Source organism: Lonchura striata, chromosome 12 (assembly GCF_050655825.1).
Source record: "Lonchura striata isolate lonStrDom1 chromosome 12, ASM5065582v1, whole genome shotgun sequence".
Lineage (NCBI taxonomy): Eukaryota > Metazoa > Chordata > Aves > Passeriformes > Estrildidae > Lonchura > Lonchura striata.
Window position 1 is genome coordinate 10,913,572 of NC_140714.1, and position 17,208 is coordinate 10,930,779.

Consider the following 17,208-nt stretch of genomic DNA (forward strand, 5'->3'; position numbering starts at 1 on the left):
TGCAGCCACTAGAGGGTAATCCAGTCCTCCAAGTTAGATCAGCTCTTGCTTTGATACGCTGGGCAGCAGGTAAGTGCCTGATCCCCAGCAACTAATTAGCAGGTGCCTTTCAACACTCCTGCCTCAGTTAGCATCCGTGCCTCCATGGCTAGCCAGAGAGGCTTCTGGCTACCCCTGAGCCCCAGTCTGGAGAAGGCACCCTCAGCCAGTGCCACAGGCTCAGGTGCACTTGAGGCTGTTTCTTCCAGCTGGCTGCTGCCCCTCCTCCAAGCTGATTAAGAAGAGTATGAGATAATAACACAAATAAAGAAATAACATTTTAAAAACCCACCATAACCCTGAAATCTTCATTAATTATGAATTTTGCATGGCAACTGTTACTAAGAGAGTCTCCTCTGAAACTGATGTTCAAAGAACTTCATATCAAATCTTCAAACAGTTGAGAAGGTTCAAGCTACAAAGTCGAAACATCTGTTGCTTTCCATGCATTTTTCAATGGGGAGATCAGAGAGGAGGAAAAAAGTGTACAAAATAATCCTGGTTCTGCTCTATTATTTAAATACAATGACGGTCTATGATATACACTCTGTGCAGAGAGAGAGAAATAAAAAATGAAGTCAGAGTGTTATAGAGTTCTACCTACTGGAGCCAAAAATATAATATACTTCAATTTGCTTTAAATTTAGCCCTTCTGGGAAATGCTGTATTAACAGCCCTTGGGGATGAAGTATAAAATAGGAAAAGAAGGGCAACTTCTCTAGCAGAAACTATGAACTGACAGTCCCATCCCTCCTCCCAGTGTCATGCAAAGCCTGGCCTTAATGAGAAAGTTTGGAGTCAAGACTATGGGATGCACCTCCCAGTGATAAATATGCCACCTCCCTCCATCCCTGCAGCCAGCAGGGAACAAGCAGAAAGGATGGTCCTCTCTGCCTGTGGGAAGCACCAAGCAGGCAGGACCATCTACTGAATCAGCCTTCAAAACATACTCCCTGCACTCAGCTTTTTGCCCTAAGGGCAGGCAGAAATCAAGACACTGCTGCCTCTTCACACCTGATCAGTTCCATCTAGTGAGGTCTTCACTAGACCCAGCTGTGGCATTTTTCAAACTTTTCAGTTGGGAAAAAATAGCATCATTTTAGCCCAAACCAAACCTTTCAAGCAATCAAAAAATAACCAAGTTTCCCAATTTTTTTCCAAGACTTTGCAAAATATTTGGTGTCACACAGGATCGATGTGGCTTTCAGTATAACATTGACATTGTTTTTTGTTGAACAATTTCTAACAACATTTGGATTGAAGACCTCAATCCAACACTCAGCACAGCAAACTCTCCCCACAGTACCCTCAGGAACATGACCCAGAGGTCCCTGACTTGTGGTGTTTCCACAGCTTCTCCTGGAGCCCCAAGCATTGCTGCATCACAGGACTGATCCCTGATGAAAACTTTAAATGGGAAAACTGATATCAGCTTTCAAACCTTGTGCTTTTGGGGAATGCTGCTCCTCTGAGAGTTAATGCTGGAAGAAACCTGGTCTGTCACAGTCAGGTTCATCTAATGCCAGGAACCAAGACTAATTAACAAACCTCAAGTGAAGGGCTGGACATCCAGGACCTCTGTAACATGAGGCTGGGAACAGCTCCTGGCTCACTGCGCCAGATCCCTGTTGTCACAGACACTGCAATATATTATCCTCCAATAAACATAAAATTCAAAGCTTTGGTTCATATCCCCCAAAAATGAAGGTGGAATGGGGCATGAGAGAGAAACTGAGAGGCTCCCAGAAGCCTTGTGAACCAGAAATTCCTGTCCAAACCCTCCTCCTGCCTCAGACCCACCAAAACTATCCTCAAGACACAGTCTTCTAATACCATGGCAAAGGTAAGAGTTTCCCACACTCATCCCTTCCAGCAGAAAGGTGTCAAACCCCTTCAAAGAGGCTTTTTCTGCCCCCAGAACTTTCTTTCAGCCTCTGATCATTTGGAGGCAGCTGAAAAATTTATCTGCTGCTGGCTCCATGCGGGCAGGGATGAATTATCAAATGCTGCTCCTGAAGGCATGTAAAACATCCTAGTGGCAGCCACACTGAGCTCCTGGCCATCCTTTTGCTTTCTGTGTAATTTGTCATTTCAATTTGGGCCCCAACAGTTCAACAGCCCTTGAGGCTTGGATGGGTCAGAAAGATCAGAACAAAAGGAGGAACATGGAATTAACGTTTTCAGAGAGCTCTATCCCAGCAGCTTTCACAGCCCCCATCTCATCCAGACCCACCTGGGCCCCCAGGCAGCTCCTGCCCTGTGAACCCCATCAGGTTCTGCTGGGTCCTGCCCCTGCAGCCAGCCAGGAGCAGTCAGAAGTGAAGGCTGAAGCCAGTGCAGAAATTCCCTCCTCCCCAGGCAGTGCATTTCAATTACCACAGCACAGGCTTCCAAGTGGGTTTATCAAACTGGGCCTATAAAGAAAATTGAATAATCTCATGCTTCAGACCTATAAAGTTTAAGTATTATACTTGAAAGTACTTTGACAAAGTAATAAAGATGGGGAGTGAAGGGAAGGAGTGAGGAGATCAACCAGCTGCTTTCTTCATGTGTTGTAACCAATCCCTGGCTCTAAGGTGCCCCTGCATCATGGGAGGTCTCAGGGCACATCCAGCTGTGAGACTCCATGGTCTGGATGGAAAGCTGATAAATTCTAGGGTATAAAGGTACTTGATCACCCATTTTGTCCAAGACTATTTCCCTCGCTGCTGAAACTTCAGACATCTCCAAAAACTAAAGAGTGGAGGGGGAAGTTGGAGATAAGTGAGACCTTGGAGTTAGATGTCCTTCCAAAAACAGCATCTGTGAGCAATCTGGCCTTCACCTCTCTGCTGAGCAGGACCAGTAGAAAGGGGATTGATTATATTGCAACAAGGAAGGAAAAACCTACTGAGTGGAGGAAGTCCTGTTGCATTTTGCTGTTAATGAGTACAAACATACAGTTTTTCCTGAAAAAGGAGTTAGGGGAATACCACACCACAGTTTGGGATGAGGAGAACACTGATGCATTGGGCAGGTCCAACATGAGGTCTTTCAAGATACTATATTACGTGATTTAGTATCATGAAACATGAAACATGAAACACAGCCACACCAACAGCCCTGGATCTTTGGGAGTTCTGCTCCACCCAGTTCTCCACACCAAAGATCCTTCTGTTTAACTCCATCCCTGGCTGTAACACTAACTCCCAACCAGGGCTGTCTTCCCATACATCCTGATATTAACAATGAACACAGGTTCCTCCCCACAATGCTGTCCTCTCTTCCTCCCTTTCATTCAAAGGGACCTCACAAATCTTGTAACAACGTAGTGCTGGGGTCAGCTGCAAACACCTCCTCCCTCTAGCAGAAAAAACATCTTTACCCTGACAGTACTAATTTCATTCTTTGGTAGGAACAATGGTAGGAACAGAGCTCCAAGTTTTGCTTTCCCAGTTCAGTCCCTGCCCTTCATCAATCCCTTGCAAACTACACTACCTCTGGAAACAGAAAACCTGCAGTGATCACCCAGGCAGGGTCTGTAACCCCAAATGAGCAACAAACTACAGAAAGGGCTGAACTTCTTGGCTCTGCCTCCATCCTACCTCTCCAACACTTATGTGATCCAGGAGCATTAATCCAAGAAATGTATCTATAAATCCTTCTCTCTGTCTCCTCCCTAACACAAACACAAGGGAGCCCACCTCTCTCTATCATGTATTTCTAGCTGGAAATTCTGGAGTAGCATGCTCAGATACCCAACCTGATAGCACGTGCTGAGCCAGCCCATGGCACATGCAGTCCTTCCACTCCAGCAAGCCCCATTTTGGCCTGGAGCCCCATCCCTTGAGAGGGCACCAGCTGAGGGCCACCTTTCCACCCAGCTGGGACACATGCCTAACTTTCCAATTCACAGCATGGGGTGTTTCCCCTGCTAAATCAGCACCCAAATCTGGGAGATGGTGCAGGGTGGTAATGTCACACAACCAGCCCTTCAGGAAATTAAAAATAATTATCCATCTTATTAATTTACCCCTGTGATTTCCCATCACAGTTAAATCCCTCTGGCCATCATCAGGAGCTTGAGAAGACATCAGACCCTTCTTCCTTGCTTATTATTTACTCTCCACTCACTGCTTTTCTTCTGCCCCAGTGACTCCACTGTTCACACATCCCTGCTCTGCCTTTAACCCCATTTTCATTTAGGGTCTGATTAACTCTTGATGCTGAAGGTTTTCACCATCAAAAGGCTTTGTTTCCATGGTAACTCCTGGGGGGGATTATTTAAACCAATGGGTCCAGCTAGCACAGGGTCAGCAGGATGGAGGAACCCCCAGGGATGCTCAAGTCCTGCTCCACAGTGGTGACAGTGCCTCCTCCCACCACCAATTACTGCAGATGAGAGCCGAAATTCCGCTGCCCCCTTTAACTCTCTGTCTTAGCACTGGCTCACAGACTTTTTTTTTTTTTTTTTTTTTTTTTTACCATGTGTCACTAATTTTACTCATTTTCTGAGTTTGTCTAGAATAGTAAAAGATTTGATTAGAGTGTTCCCGGTTTTAATTGTAATTAGGACAGTCATTGTACGAGCTATAAAAGGAAATTGGGCTACTGCTGAGTGGAAGAGCCCCTGAGAGAATAGGAGCTGTGAAGGGAGAATTTCGTTCATAAAAAAGGGGGGAAAAAAAACAGGTTTAGGAAGAAATAAAACTCCAGCTCAGGATAGTGTGGCAGCCAAAGTGGCCCAGGCATCTGGGACCGTAATCAAAGCACATGTCCTGGGGATTTCAGTGTTGATTGTGAGTAGTTCCTTCCCCACTGCAACCTTCTGTATGCCCTTGGGCCAAGCAGCTCTGCCCTCATGCCTCAGTTTCCCCACAGGGACTCATCTGAGCGGTCTGTGAGCTATTTGCTTATTTTCCAGTGTGCATTGTGATCCCCTGTGAAATGGGAGAGGTGACCACTGAAATAACCCATCCCCGGCCAGCAGACCCCTTGCTAGAGGCACCACAGCTGCTGAGGGACAGCACCTGGAGCAAGGAGACAGGAGATGGCCCTGGCTGCCATCCAAGTCCCAAGGATGGACACTGGCCATATCTGCTTTTTTCCAGCAGAGGGAGGGAAAGGCCCATTGAATCCCATTGCAGTGGGGTTACTGCTGGGAAGAGCACCCAGAAATAGCACATGCAGTGTCACATCAGTCACCTGAAAAGCACCCAGGGAAGTGCAACTCCCCCACACATAGATAGCATCACCCCAGGTGTGCCAGCCCAGGGTGACCTTGCCAGAAACAGGGTGGTGAACCCCCAAACCATTGAGGAGCAGAGAAACAGGCAAGATGCCTGCAGCGATGCTTCTCAGCTGATTTCTCTGTATGGAAAAATTGCTCCTGACAGTCATGGCCAAGATTCCCAGTGGTCATGGTGTCCAGACTGGTCACTGCACCCCACTGCCACCCCCTCTAAAGGGGGACCTTCTGGAAAGGGGCAGCTGGCAGTGCCCAGAGCCATGTCACCTGCCCCCTGCCCCATGGCTCTGCAGTGGGGCAGATTGCTGAGCCTGAGCTGTCAACCTGGTGCAATAAAACTTCTAACAAATCAATTTTTCCCCTTCCCCCTGCTCTAATTCCACCAGGGGAGACGGTCTTTTTCCTGAAGCAATAATTTGCCTCAGTTAAAAAAAAACCCACACAGTGGTGCTCTGCTCATGGCACATTAATGTGTATCAGCCATCGCCTGCCACCTCCTAATGATCCCACCTCCGATCCGTGCCCAAAACTGTGGGCTTTTTACCACCACATTTAAAGCAAAGAACAAACATAAACCAGTTGCCTCCCAGCATGGCTGTGATTTTCATTAGTCCAGGCAGAGAGAGAAAGGGGTTGCTGCTCTGCTCAGCCCTTACTGCCTTCAAAATTTATAGATTTTCTTTTTTTTTTTTCCCTCTTCCTAGCAGCTCAGAAGAAACTTAATCATCACCTCTGAGGGGAAAGAAACCCCCTGTCGTATCCTTCAACTTGCAGGATCACATGATGCTGCTCTGGCCTTTCCTATGCAATGTCTGAAGGCAGCACATGGCTTGGCACTTGCAGCTGGGTTTTAATTTATATTCTATTCTGTTCTATTAATATACATAGTTATAAATGTTATATATACATTTATATTCTAGGTTATTGATTTATATATATATATATATATAAAATGTATGAGAAATAAAGCTTCTCTCCCATGGAATGGAAAGTGGCTGCTTGAGGACCTGCCCATATTCAGATAAGGCATATCCCTTTCCTGGAGGATTCTGCAGCTCAGGGGGCAATAAGGGACAGCTCAATTAGCCCAGCTAATTGCTCTCTTCATTTGTGGGTCTCTGGGCCATGGAGCAGCAGCATAGGAACCAGGACTGCCCAGGGTGGTGGTGCAGGAGAGGAAGGGAAGGTGCAGGGGGCCACTGCTGGAATTTGGGAATGGTGGGCAAGGGAGACGTTCCTGCTGGTCTTTAGGCTAAACCTGAAGAGGATAAATCTATTGTCATTTTTAATGACTCTGGGTTTCTGAGCACACCAGTGGTGACACCAGAAGCAAATGCACACTGGGAGACATCAGTAGCAGGTCAGAGAGCTGTTGAACCCCAAAGCCAAGCACTCATTTCTTTCTGGAGCAAAACTCATGAAAGGCAGGTGGAGCTTTACTGGTGACTGACACTGACACACATGTGGATGTCCATGGCTGTGCTGAGGGAGATGAGCTCTTACTCCTTGGGAAAACTGGTGCAATTTGTATTGAAGAACATCCTGATGATGGTGAAATACTAGATATTTATTTATTTACTTATTTATTTGTCCCTGTGCTGCAGGCTGTGGGTGTCCAGGTCCCACACCCACCACAGCTCGAGGTGACACTGAGCACTCAGTTCTGCAGGAGCAGAGCTACCATCTGCATGTCCCAGCCCTCACTGCATGTGTGGGACAAGCAAAGGATTATAGAGAGCCCCAAAGGCAGGACAGCATCATCTCCCAGGGCTGGAGGACAAGGAGGTGCACAGGGAAAGTTCAAAACCATGGTGCTGGTGAGGGGATAGAGGTTTTTGCACAAAGAGCCCAAGATGAGACCTTCATATGTCACAGAGGTGCCCTGGGAGGTGCCACTCACCTGGAGCCCAAGTTTGGATGAGATGATGGCAAGGGGGTTTCCAAGAAGCCCAGGTCAGCCAGGGAGGCCACGGGGAGGGCTGCCTCCACCTCCAAACCCTGGCCAGCTCCAGACACACGGAGGCTGCTGCAGATTTGCAGGATCAGCGCCGTCCCAGGCGGCAGCGGTGTATGTTATTGCTGGAAGGTTCACATTTTATCATTTAATCAAATAAAGTGCATTTGTGGATTACACAATCATTTGCAGGCCTTGATAATCTTTTTCTGGTGAGCTCTGCACTAGGACAGAGGAGGCAAACCAAGACATTTGTAGCTGTCTTTGGAGGCCCTGGCTTCCTGCCAGAAGCTCTTACTCCTTGGGAAAACTGGTGCAATTTGTATTGAAGAACATCCTGGTGATGGTGAAATACTAGATATTTATTTATTTACTTATTTATTTGGTCAACCAGGAGGTTTTGAAGTTTTTGTTCCCTGGAAAAATAATAGAACCATTTTTAAAATAAAAATCCTGCTTGCAAAGGGCTCAGAGTAAAGCACCAAAGTGCAGAAAGGTCTTTTCAGGGAGACACCCTCATCTCTGTGCCTTGAAAAAAGCAATGAAAGCCCCACTACATGTTAGACTGAACTTATTTAAATACAGTTTCTGTACCCATCACAGTGCTCACCTGTTTGATGCTCAGCTGCCACCTGCTCCCAGATGGCCATGAGAATGGTGTTTGGGGCAGCACAAAATTGGGGAAGATGAGGGTCTTTTTCCCACTGCCCTCAATTAAATCCTCCCAGAAACCTGATCAAAATTCAGTTAAAATGTGATTTTCGTAAGCATTTGAAAGGTTGGTAAAAGAAAACTTTATTTTTTTTAAGATAGGAAAACAAGATCAAAATAATCTTTGTTTTATTGATGCTATGGCAAAAATAGTGGGTGCTTAATACCTGCCAATGATGTTCTCGCTGGAGAGTAGGAAAACTGCAAGAGAAAACATGAAAAACATCCAGTTTATACACACACTAAATGCAGAGAAAATATGTATTCATCATCCACAGTACAATCAGCCCTGCCAGCCCAATCCCTCGGAAGACTGGCCCCAGGGCAGGAAGAGGCTAAGGAAACAATAAAAAACAAAAAAGCAGCCTAATTTGTGTGACTTTGGTCTGTGTGCTGGGCTCCTGCTGACCCCACACCCCAGGGATTCACCCTCTCCTCTCCAGGAATGCGTCCCCAGAGCTGCCACAGCCACCGACCTCGCTGAGGAGGGTCCCCCTGTGAGGAGGGTGCTGAGGTGACCGGCTGCACCCTGGCCTTCCTCTCCTGGTGTTCACTTTGGGACCCTGCAGAGACTACAGAGCAGTTTGGAGGTACTCAGAGTGACAGGGTGACACAGCTTTAAAGACACGGATCAGGAGCTGGAAAAGATGTCCCTGCAGTGTGCAGAGCCTGCAGAGCCATGACTGCAGCATCACCTCACCACCGTGTACTTCCTTCCAAGCACTTCTGCTGTCACCCCGTTATGTCCCATGGCAGGAAGGGCCAGGGTGCCCGAGGGGTAGAAGTGAAGCTGCCTCAACCCTGGTCGGTTCCTGTGCACCCCAGTGAGTGGCAGAACAGTCAGGCAGGTATCCACCTCTCTGTGCTTGCAGCGTGGCAGGCTCAGCTCCTCTGTGTCTGACCAGCTCCAAGGAGTTTGAAAGGCGACGAGTAAAATCAAATGATGTAAACCAATTTAACACAAGCTACCTAGGAAAGGAGCTGATGGGGAAGCATCTAAATCCCCCTGTGAGTGTCTGGAGCTCCTTTGGTGGGTGTTAACAACCACACCTCAGGATCTCCACACCCAGACATGTACTGCAAGGCTGGCACATCATGATGGCATTTTGCATCACATCCTCCTGGCACTGCCACGGATTTACCCACTGCTCCCAAAGCTGCCTGCTCCATGCACCCACATCACCCCCAAAAACACAGGCAAAACACCAGCTTTAGCAAAAATGTTTAATCTCTCCTTGATGCATGTGTTTATTTACAAGTACTAAATCTGAAGAACATTAAAATAGGAAATAGCAGGATATTTACACGATCAAAGGGTGCTCGACCAGCCACGCTGGCCTGTTGCTTCAAGTCTGAAACAATCACAGAAAGGGAATCAGGACTCCGGAGGGTGATTCTTTTTTTTTTTTCCCCATTTAATTTTCTAAAACTATCAGAATTCTCTGCCTCTCACCGGGTCCACCTTAGGTTTTCCCCTGCCTTCTCAAAGGACAGCTTGTTGTGCGCTTTGGTCGGGAGCGGGTGAGCCTGCGGGGGTCCCCCCACATCCCCCTGCTCCCTGTCCCCAGGCTGGAGCCAGCTCTGGGTGTGACACGGGGCTCCTGCTAAGGGGGACACTGCCAGCCCAGACTGCACATTTTTTAACCCCAAACCAAAGCGAAAGGCAACGAGAGCAGGGAGGGACCTCCTTGCTTGCAGTGGTGGGGATCAACCTGCACGGTCCAGCTGCCTCTGGCGGGGGGCCAGAGCAGAGGGCCCAGAAATGCAGGCTCACAACAAAGGATGCTTCTGCATCTCACCCCATTCTGGGGCAAGGGCTGCACCAGCAGTAAGAGGAGCCTTGTAGATGCTTCCCAGCTTCTCCACACCTTTCCCCCTTCCGAGGCAGGGTCTGACAGGGTCGGTTCTGACCCCACCAGGCCGGTCAAGGGAGGGTGGGCAGCTGCCTGGCACAGTTAAGGACGCTGGGCATCATGTGAAAGGCAAAGGTAGCACCAAGAAGCGCCAGAGGCTGCGGGCAGCACTGCAGTGCCCACCTCGCTGACCAACACCCTCCTGTTAGGGGCAGCAAGGGGACCCCTGAGCCGTGGGGAGCTGCTGGGGCAGCCCTCAGTGGAGCAAACCACAGACACCCCAAAGCTCTCCAGGAGGAAGCCAACAGGAACTCATCTCAAGGATCACACTATGGGCAGTCAGCATCGCCAGGAGGCTGGAAGAGCCAGGTCACAGCACAAGGGGAGCCCAGAAAGCAGAGCCACACCACCGCACTGCCAGCCTGCCCAGCATGACCTCCTCAGGAGCCCCTCTGCTGCCCAAATCCATCCCAGACCCAACAAAAAACTCACTTGTCCCTCCAGGCTGGTTGAGGGAGCACCCCCAGCATTGGTGCTGGGAAAGCAACAGGCTAATAGACTTCAGCAATTAACAGTGCTTCCAACCCTCTGTGTCAAAAGGGAAATTTTCAGGGAGGTGTTCTTAGAAACACATCTCCATCCCCTCGGAACCACCACAAAACCCATGTGCTTGGCTGCCCCAACAGCAACCAAAGCTCCCCCAGACACTCTTACCACTGCAGCAGGCAGAACCCACTCCAGTCCTGGGCAGAGAGCTCAAAGCCATCGCTCCCCTTCCATCACACCGCAGTGGTCACCGATGCATTGCCTCCATCCTCCGGGCCATTTCCAGGGCCTCCACCAGCACCACGCAGCCAGCAACGCCACAGGGAAGAAGGTTTGCACAAAGGGAGCTGCAGGCACCCCTCCACCCCATCACAGCAGCAGTGAATCCTACAAAGGGACCCCCGGAGGGTTCTGTCCCACCAGAGCACCCAGGAGATGCTGGCAGCCAGCAGTGGCCCCAGCACAGGGCACACAGCTGTCCTTTAAGGCTCTCCAAGTACCACATTTGAGATGTAAACCTCTAAAGTCTTTCTTTTTGCTGTTCCTTTTTTTTTTTTTTTTTTTCCTTTTGGACGAGAAAGTGGCAAATTAATTTCAAATTAAAAAAAAATAGGTAACAGGTCTAAACAAACCTCTAATATTCAATACTCGCAGTTTGTTTTATGGGTTTTTTTCTTCTGTTTCTTAAAAAGATCAACTCAGACTAAAATCTAGCACAGTCATGCAACAGCCCACAGCTCTCAGAAATCCAGCGACAGCTCAGGGTTTGTAGGTTTGGGAAACAATTAAAAATTCTTTTTCAAACAGTTTTGCTGTTGTGGTTGGTTTCTTTTGTCGTCTTTTTTTTTTCTTTTCTTTTTTTTAATCAGCATCTTCTCTCCTTTCCCTCCTTATTAAAACAAAACAAAACCAAACAAAATTACAACATAATGAGAGATGTGCAGTCTTCAAACGGTTGTTCTGCGTGGTGAGAAAGGCTTGGAAGTTCCTTCCACACCATTTGGTATCCTTTTTAATTTTTTTTTTTTTTTGCAGTGGTTGTTTGTTTTGTTTTAACTGGCTGTGTAAATTCATCTCATTTTTATATTGGTTCAATTCTCCTTCAGTTAACTATACAGCACCCCACTGGGGCACGAGAATTAGATTGTAACCACATATATATATATATACACACTTTTATTATTTTTTTTAATTAAAAACTTCATTATTTCTCCCTCTCCCCCCCTTAACTTGCAATTTAAGGGAATGGACAGAAATCAGCTGGGCTCCTCTCCGCTCGGATTTCGACAGCCATCCGCTCCTGGCAGAGTGTGGCCCCATGTGCTGTGGCCTGGGCAGTGACAGGAGCTCTCAGCACAGAAAAAGAAAGGGTTTTGCTCATTTTTTTTGGAAGTTTTTGGTCACCTGCTGCCATTCAGGGCAGCATTCAGCACCTTTTCATCTCTGGAAAACACAAGCCCACAAGGAACTGACATTTCCAAGGGGAAAGCTGAAGGAGAGACCTCAGATCTCCAGCGAGGCCCTGTCAGGGCAGAGGCAGCGGAGGGCAGGCAGGGTGACAGCAAGGAGAGAAAGGGGGAGAAAGAAGGAAAAGACAGAGAAAGAAAGGTCAGTCTTGGGTGGAAGGTCCTGCACACATTTGGGCTCCCCAGGTGGAAGAACAGCCCCATGGCAGCCAGAATGGCAGCCCCAGCATGGGCTGGGAACCCAGTGGGGTTTGCCAGGGGGATCCCAGCCAGGAGTGCAGAGGAGCTTCCTTCCCTTTCACTGGGGACCTGGTCTCTTCCCCTGCATCAGCACAAAAAGATGATGGGGAAAAATAAACGTAAAGGGGCTTTGTTCAGGCGGCTCCAGTGCCAAAGAATCTGACACAAAAAGCCAGGCTGGCTCTCCATCAACCCTCCTGACAGCCCCAAGGCCCCACAGCCATCCTCCAGCCCACAACATCCCAGGGCAGGCAGGAGCAGGCAGCACTGCCCAGACCACCCCACGGCCCCTGAACTGGGAAAACAAGGATGAACTCAACAAAATACCAACCATCCTTCAGCAATCACCCAGGAAAAGAAAAACCAGCCTTGGGATCTCCCTTCCTCTCTGATTTTGACCTCCAGAACCACTCAGCAGCATTAAAATAACAGCATCTATCCAGCTAACAAAACTCCCAACTTTTTTTTCTTCAATTTTTTTTTTCGCACTAAACAACATTCAAATAAAACATGGCACAGGACGTATTTCAGAAATATCAAAGCTCCCTTTCCTGCCCACCCTTAAAGCCCCAACCCCAAATCTCCCCAGCATCAGTCCTTTAGCTTATCTCTTAAAATTGTTTTTGTTAGTTTGTTGCAAAAAATTCAGAATATTTTTCCCCTCCCATTTTTTGTTATAATTTTTTTTCCCTTTAAATTAAAAATTTTGTTTGTCTCATGTAAATTGTGCAAATATAGCAGTTAACACTAGTGGCAGAAGGCCAGAGAGAAAGAGAGAAGGGGGCAGAGACAGAAAGAGAAAGAGAGAGGAGGAGGAGAGGGAGTGGACAGCTGGGAGGAAGGAAGGGAGAGCAAGTCAAGTACAGTAAAAATAGGAGCCCACCCACCCTCCCTTCACCAAAGTAACAACAACATCCAAACGCCTTCCTAGAAAGCCCCGCGGTCCCGACCCTCCTTCCTTGTGGGCTCAGGGGCTCTGCCCAGGCAAGGGATGCCCAGCAGGTCCATGGGGCAGGCCAGCCCTTCTCCTCTGCCCGCACTCTGCAGGGTCCCTGCTGCGTCCCGGCTGGACACGGGGGTTTGTCCGTGGGTCAGGGAGTTCTGTCGGCGCCGCTGCCGGCGTCGGGATTTGTGGTTTTCCGTGTGTCCGTGGGAAGCGTGCGGAGGCACGGCGGCTCCCAGCCGGTCCCAGCCCCAAAGTCTGGTGCCCGCGGCTGCCGCTGGCTGGTCCTTCCTCCCTCTGTCCGTCCATCCGTCCGTCCGTCTGTCCGTCCTGCCGCCCCGCTGCCGGACGCTGGCGCCGCCGCCGCCTTCTCAGCTGCTTAAGGCCATTGTGTCGATCGCCTGCTCCAGCTTACTCCGCAGTCGCTGCCTCCGGGCCTGCTCATCCTTCTCCAACGCAGCTAAAATCTGGGGAGAGAGGGGAGGAGAGAGGGTGAGGAGGTGCCCTCCAACCCAAAGTGGCTCCTTGTGGCCCAGTGGCATCAGGACATGGGGGTGTGGCCCCATGGGTGTCGGAATCTGAACTATTGATGGTTCTGAGATTGTAAAAAGTCTCTGTCTTTCTGCCCCGTTGCCAAAGAAGAAGTCATAATTGGTCTGTGCTGGTTTCCAGGTTGTTTATTCTGTTTATCTCTAACATGTTCTGCTGCCCTGCCCAGCTCTGTCCTGCAGGGCAGCGTGTGGGGCTCTGCCCTCAGTGGGATGTTACAAACATTAAATACCAGAAACTCCCTGTGCTGGATTTACAATAACGTGCCAGTATCTGTCACCTACGTTGGACAGTGTGTCCCCAGCCCAAACCAACAGAAAAATGCCAACACTCCAGTGAAACATGGAGGGCATGAAGAAGGAGAAAAAGGACAAGACACACCCAATTTCCTCCATCTTGTCCCCTTTAGACCCCTAATCTAGAATCCTAAAATTTTACTTTTGCACCTGTGCCGCACTTAATTATTACTTACATCAAACACTCAGAGTTGGTAATTCATCCTGTAAGATTAAAAACTCTTTTCCATGGACAGAGATCACAGACAGTGTCTCTGGGGGCTCTGTCCAGGGGGGTTCCTGACCCCTGCCAGGGTCCCAGGCTTGCCAGGGCAGCCAGAGGGATGCCCTGGATTCCGACACATGGGAAGTATTCTTGTGCCCCACAGGGCCAAAGGAAGTGCAAGGTGAAAGACACCACTTCGAGTGGTACCATCCACAAATTGAGCCCACCAGGACACCCAAGGGGTCTGCAGTGACACCAGGGACCTGCCTGACACTAACGAGGAGCCAACTTGCACATGGGAAATGAAGAAAACATAGTCAAACAGAGAGTGAACCCCATGCCCAAGCCAATGACACCTTCCCATCACATTTGTGACTCCAACAATCCTGTAAGGCCTTAGGGAAGGAGGGGTTGTGTTTCAGAGACTGCAGTCAAACCATGAACTGGTTCCACATGCACAAAAACACCAAATCCACAAGGCTTCAGCTGCCACCACTGTTAAAACCTGTCTCATTTCATCCCAACAGAGGGACAGTGAAGCGTTGGAAGGGGACATCAGACAGATGCACCAGCAAAGCCTGGGAGCCCCCAGTCCTGTTCAAGGGGTGCTCCCACAGACACCTGAGAATGACTTTCCACCCTTGAAATCTTTTCTCTAAACAAGCTGATAAGGATGACAGACTGCAGGCTGGAGGGACAGTCCCCTGCCCTGGGCAAGATGTGACAGTGCTCCCAGGGCTGGGGAAAGACTAGCAGTAGCAGAAATGTAGAGGATGAGACTCAGAAAAGAGAAAAGTGAGTAACAAAGTGTAAAACAAAGGGGCAATTGCCCTCCCAACAGCCAGGAGTCTCGTCTCAGTATCATCATGCCAGCAGAGTAGAAAAGCTGATTTAAAAAAACAAACCTGACAGAAATCTCATCTCCTCGGGTGAGCTAGTTGAGAGAGCAAATTTTTTGCAATTATATATCAAGGCATCCGTCAAAGGGGACTTGATTAACCATTTCATTGGCTGCATAATTGGAAACCAACTGTTGTATAATTAATAGACCTACTAGGAGGCAGGAAAAGTCCATCAGGAGCCCTACAGGTAACTTCTTAATGGGGAATCAGCTCCCTTTGATTAAGAGCTGCTGCAGTGCTGGCGAGTTGTTGAGAGAGGCAGGCAGAGGCAGTGCTGAGGAGCATCCACCACACTGCCACAACCAGCCTCTGGCCACCAAGAGACTGGGTCACCCCCAGGCTGTTTTGGGGCAGAACCAAGCTGGCCCCTGCCTCCTTGGGCAGCAAGATATGCCTGATGAGGAGTCTCCTCCCAAAAGAGAGCTGAAAGCTACATCTGGGCACTGGTGTCAACTCCCAAGGAGAGGAAAAATCACCAGCAAGAGCTGGACACATCTGATTTACCTCCCCTGGCAGCAACAATCCAGGGCAGCAGCTGGACTGGGAAGAATTCATAGATTCTGCCACAAGCCTGCTACTGGGGACACTCCCTACAGATGCTCTCAGCCCTCAAGCTACACAGAGTAAAATACCTGTAGTGACACACAGAAATCAAAACCCACGTGCCTGGAAGGTGCCTGAGCTGGAACCAAGTGAGATTGGTCAGAGAAGTGAAGGGAAGCCTATTCCCCCTACCTGCCTCCTCTGCCTCTCCCAGCCAGACAGTGGTATATCCTGGAAAGCTGAGGTGCCAAATGATTCCCAAACTGACCATGTATTTATTTACTCCTCTCTTATCTCAGCCTTATGGAAACAATGCAGTCAAAGGAAACCTGTGCTGAGTGTAGAGACACCCAGGTTTGTCACCTGGTGTAAGGAGCCAGGACCACTGATTACCAAGATGCAAGTACCCAAATGAAAATTAATTATGATTTTCATTCACAGCCAATGACAGCATATTATTGCACTGAACAACAGGAAAAATTATTCTCTCCCATTTTGCATCAAAGAGGGTGCAATCGGGCTGCATATAATTGTGCTTAATGATGAAAACAAACAAAGGGAACAGCTGCGATTTATTAATCCCATTACAAATAATAAAAGAAGTTCCTGAGAGCTGTGAACACACTTGTGATGCTCAGAGAGCAGGCATCAGCAAGACACTCAACAGATGTCAGGCTGCTGTTGGCAGGCAAGAAGAGGACCTGTGCTCCTGAAGAGCAGCTCATTAATGTCATGGGTTCATCTCACATGTTCCCCTCTATGCTCTTGCCCAGGGCTTGGAGGATTTATTTAAGGATTGTGGGCCTTATAGCCTGGAGGAAGCAAGCAAGCATTGGATGATGTCTCAGGGATGATAGCTGGACCACAGCAAATCTAGATCTTCCAGACTGCTCCACTTTCACTCTCATGGTAGCCACAGAGCTGTGTACAAACTGTAAAACCCCAGAACCCCTTCATGGCCAGCTCATTACCCAGAGCAACAGGGGCCTCTGGGATGTGCCATCCAAAATCATCTAAGCACTGGCACAGAGGTCCCACCAGTATGGTCATCAGTACATGGCCACCAGGCTGCATGGTGATCACCACACAGCATCTTCCCAAGAACTAGGAAAACCAGGATGTCCTCTTCCCTCCTGTAAAGCACTGAGTTCCATAGGATACTGGCCACCACAATCCCAGTGCTGACCTTAAACCCACATGCCAGGTCTGCTACAATCTGCCCATGGACCTCTTAAATTCACACCTCAAAGAGGCACTGGGAGAAGCCTCTTTGGATCGCTGCATGGTACAACAGGCACCCCATTTCCTCTCCTGGCTCTGAGTGGGAAGATGTTCTGGCACTCTGTCACCTAAATTAGCCACTGTTCAAATACAGTCATCAAACCCCTTTATTGGGACAATAAAACCTGTACTATCATGCTATGTGTATAGACCTAGATTTTACTGTAGTTACATATTTTATTGCTTTAATAAGATGCAGGCTGTGGATTTGAGCAGAGTTTTGAGAAATTAATTTGTATAAAATACAACAGAGGAGTTCGTAACCATCCTTACTGACATTCACAAAACAAGCACTGGAGAGGCCACCACATCCTCTAAGATCCCTGGGGAGAGGAGCCAAACACCACCTGTACAGTTCTACAGCATTGGTACCACCATGGTGCAGGATTGGTGGCAGTGGATAGGGGAAGCACACTGAGATAATGCTGGGAGTTCTGCAGCCTCATGGAGCTC

General features: G+C 48.6%; 1 protein-coding gene across 2 annotated transcripts in view; it reads right to left on the bottom strand.

Moving 5' to 3' along the window:
* Positions 1 to 11,489: 11,489 nt before the first annotated feature.
* PLXNA1 (plexin A1) overlaps positions 11,490 to 17,208 on the bottom strand; it is a 114,124-nt gene continuing 108,405 nt past the window's right edge. For both annotated transcript variants that reach the window (XM_085590498.1, XM_021532004.4), the window contains exon 32: positions 11,490 to 13,446. In XM_085590498.1, coding sequence (XP_085446624.1) covers positions 13,351 to 13,446 — 96 coding nt within the window. In that variant the 3' untranslated portion in view covers positions 11,490 to 13,350. The remainder of the gene's footprint in view (positions 13,447 to 17,208) is intronic.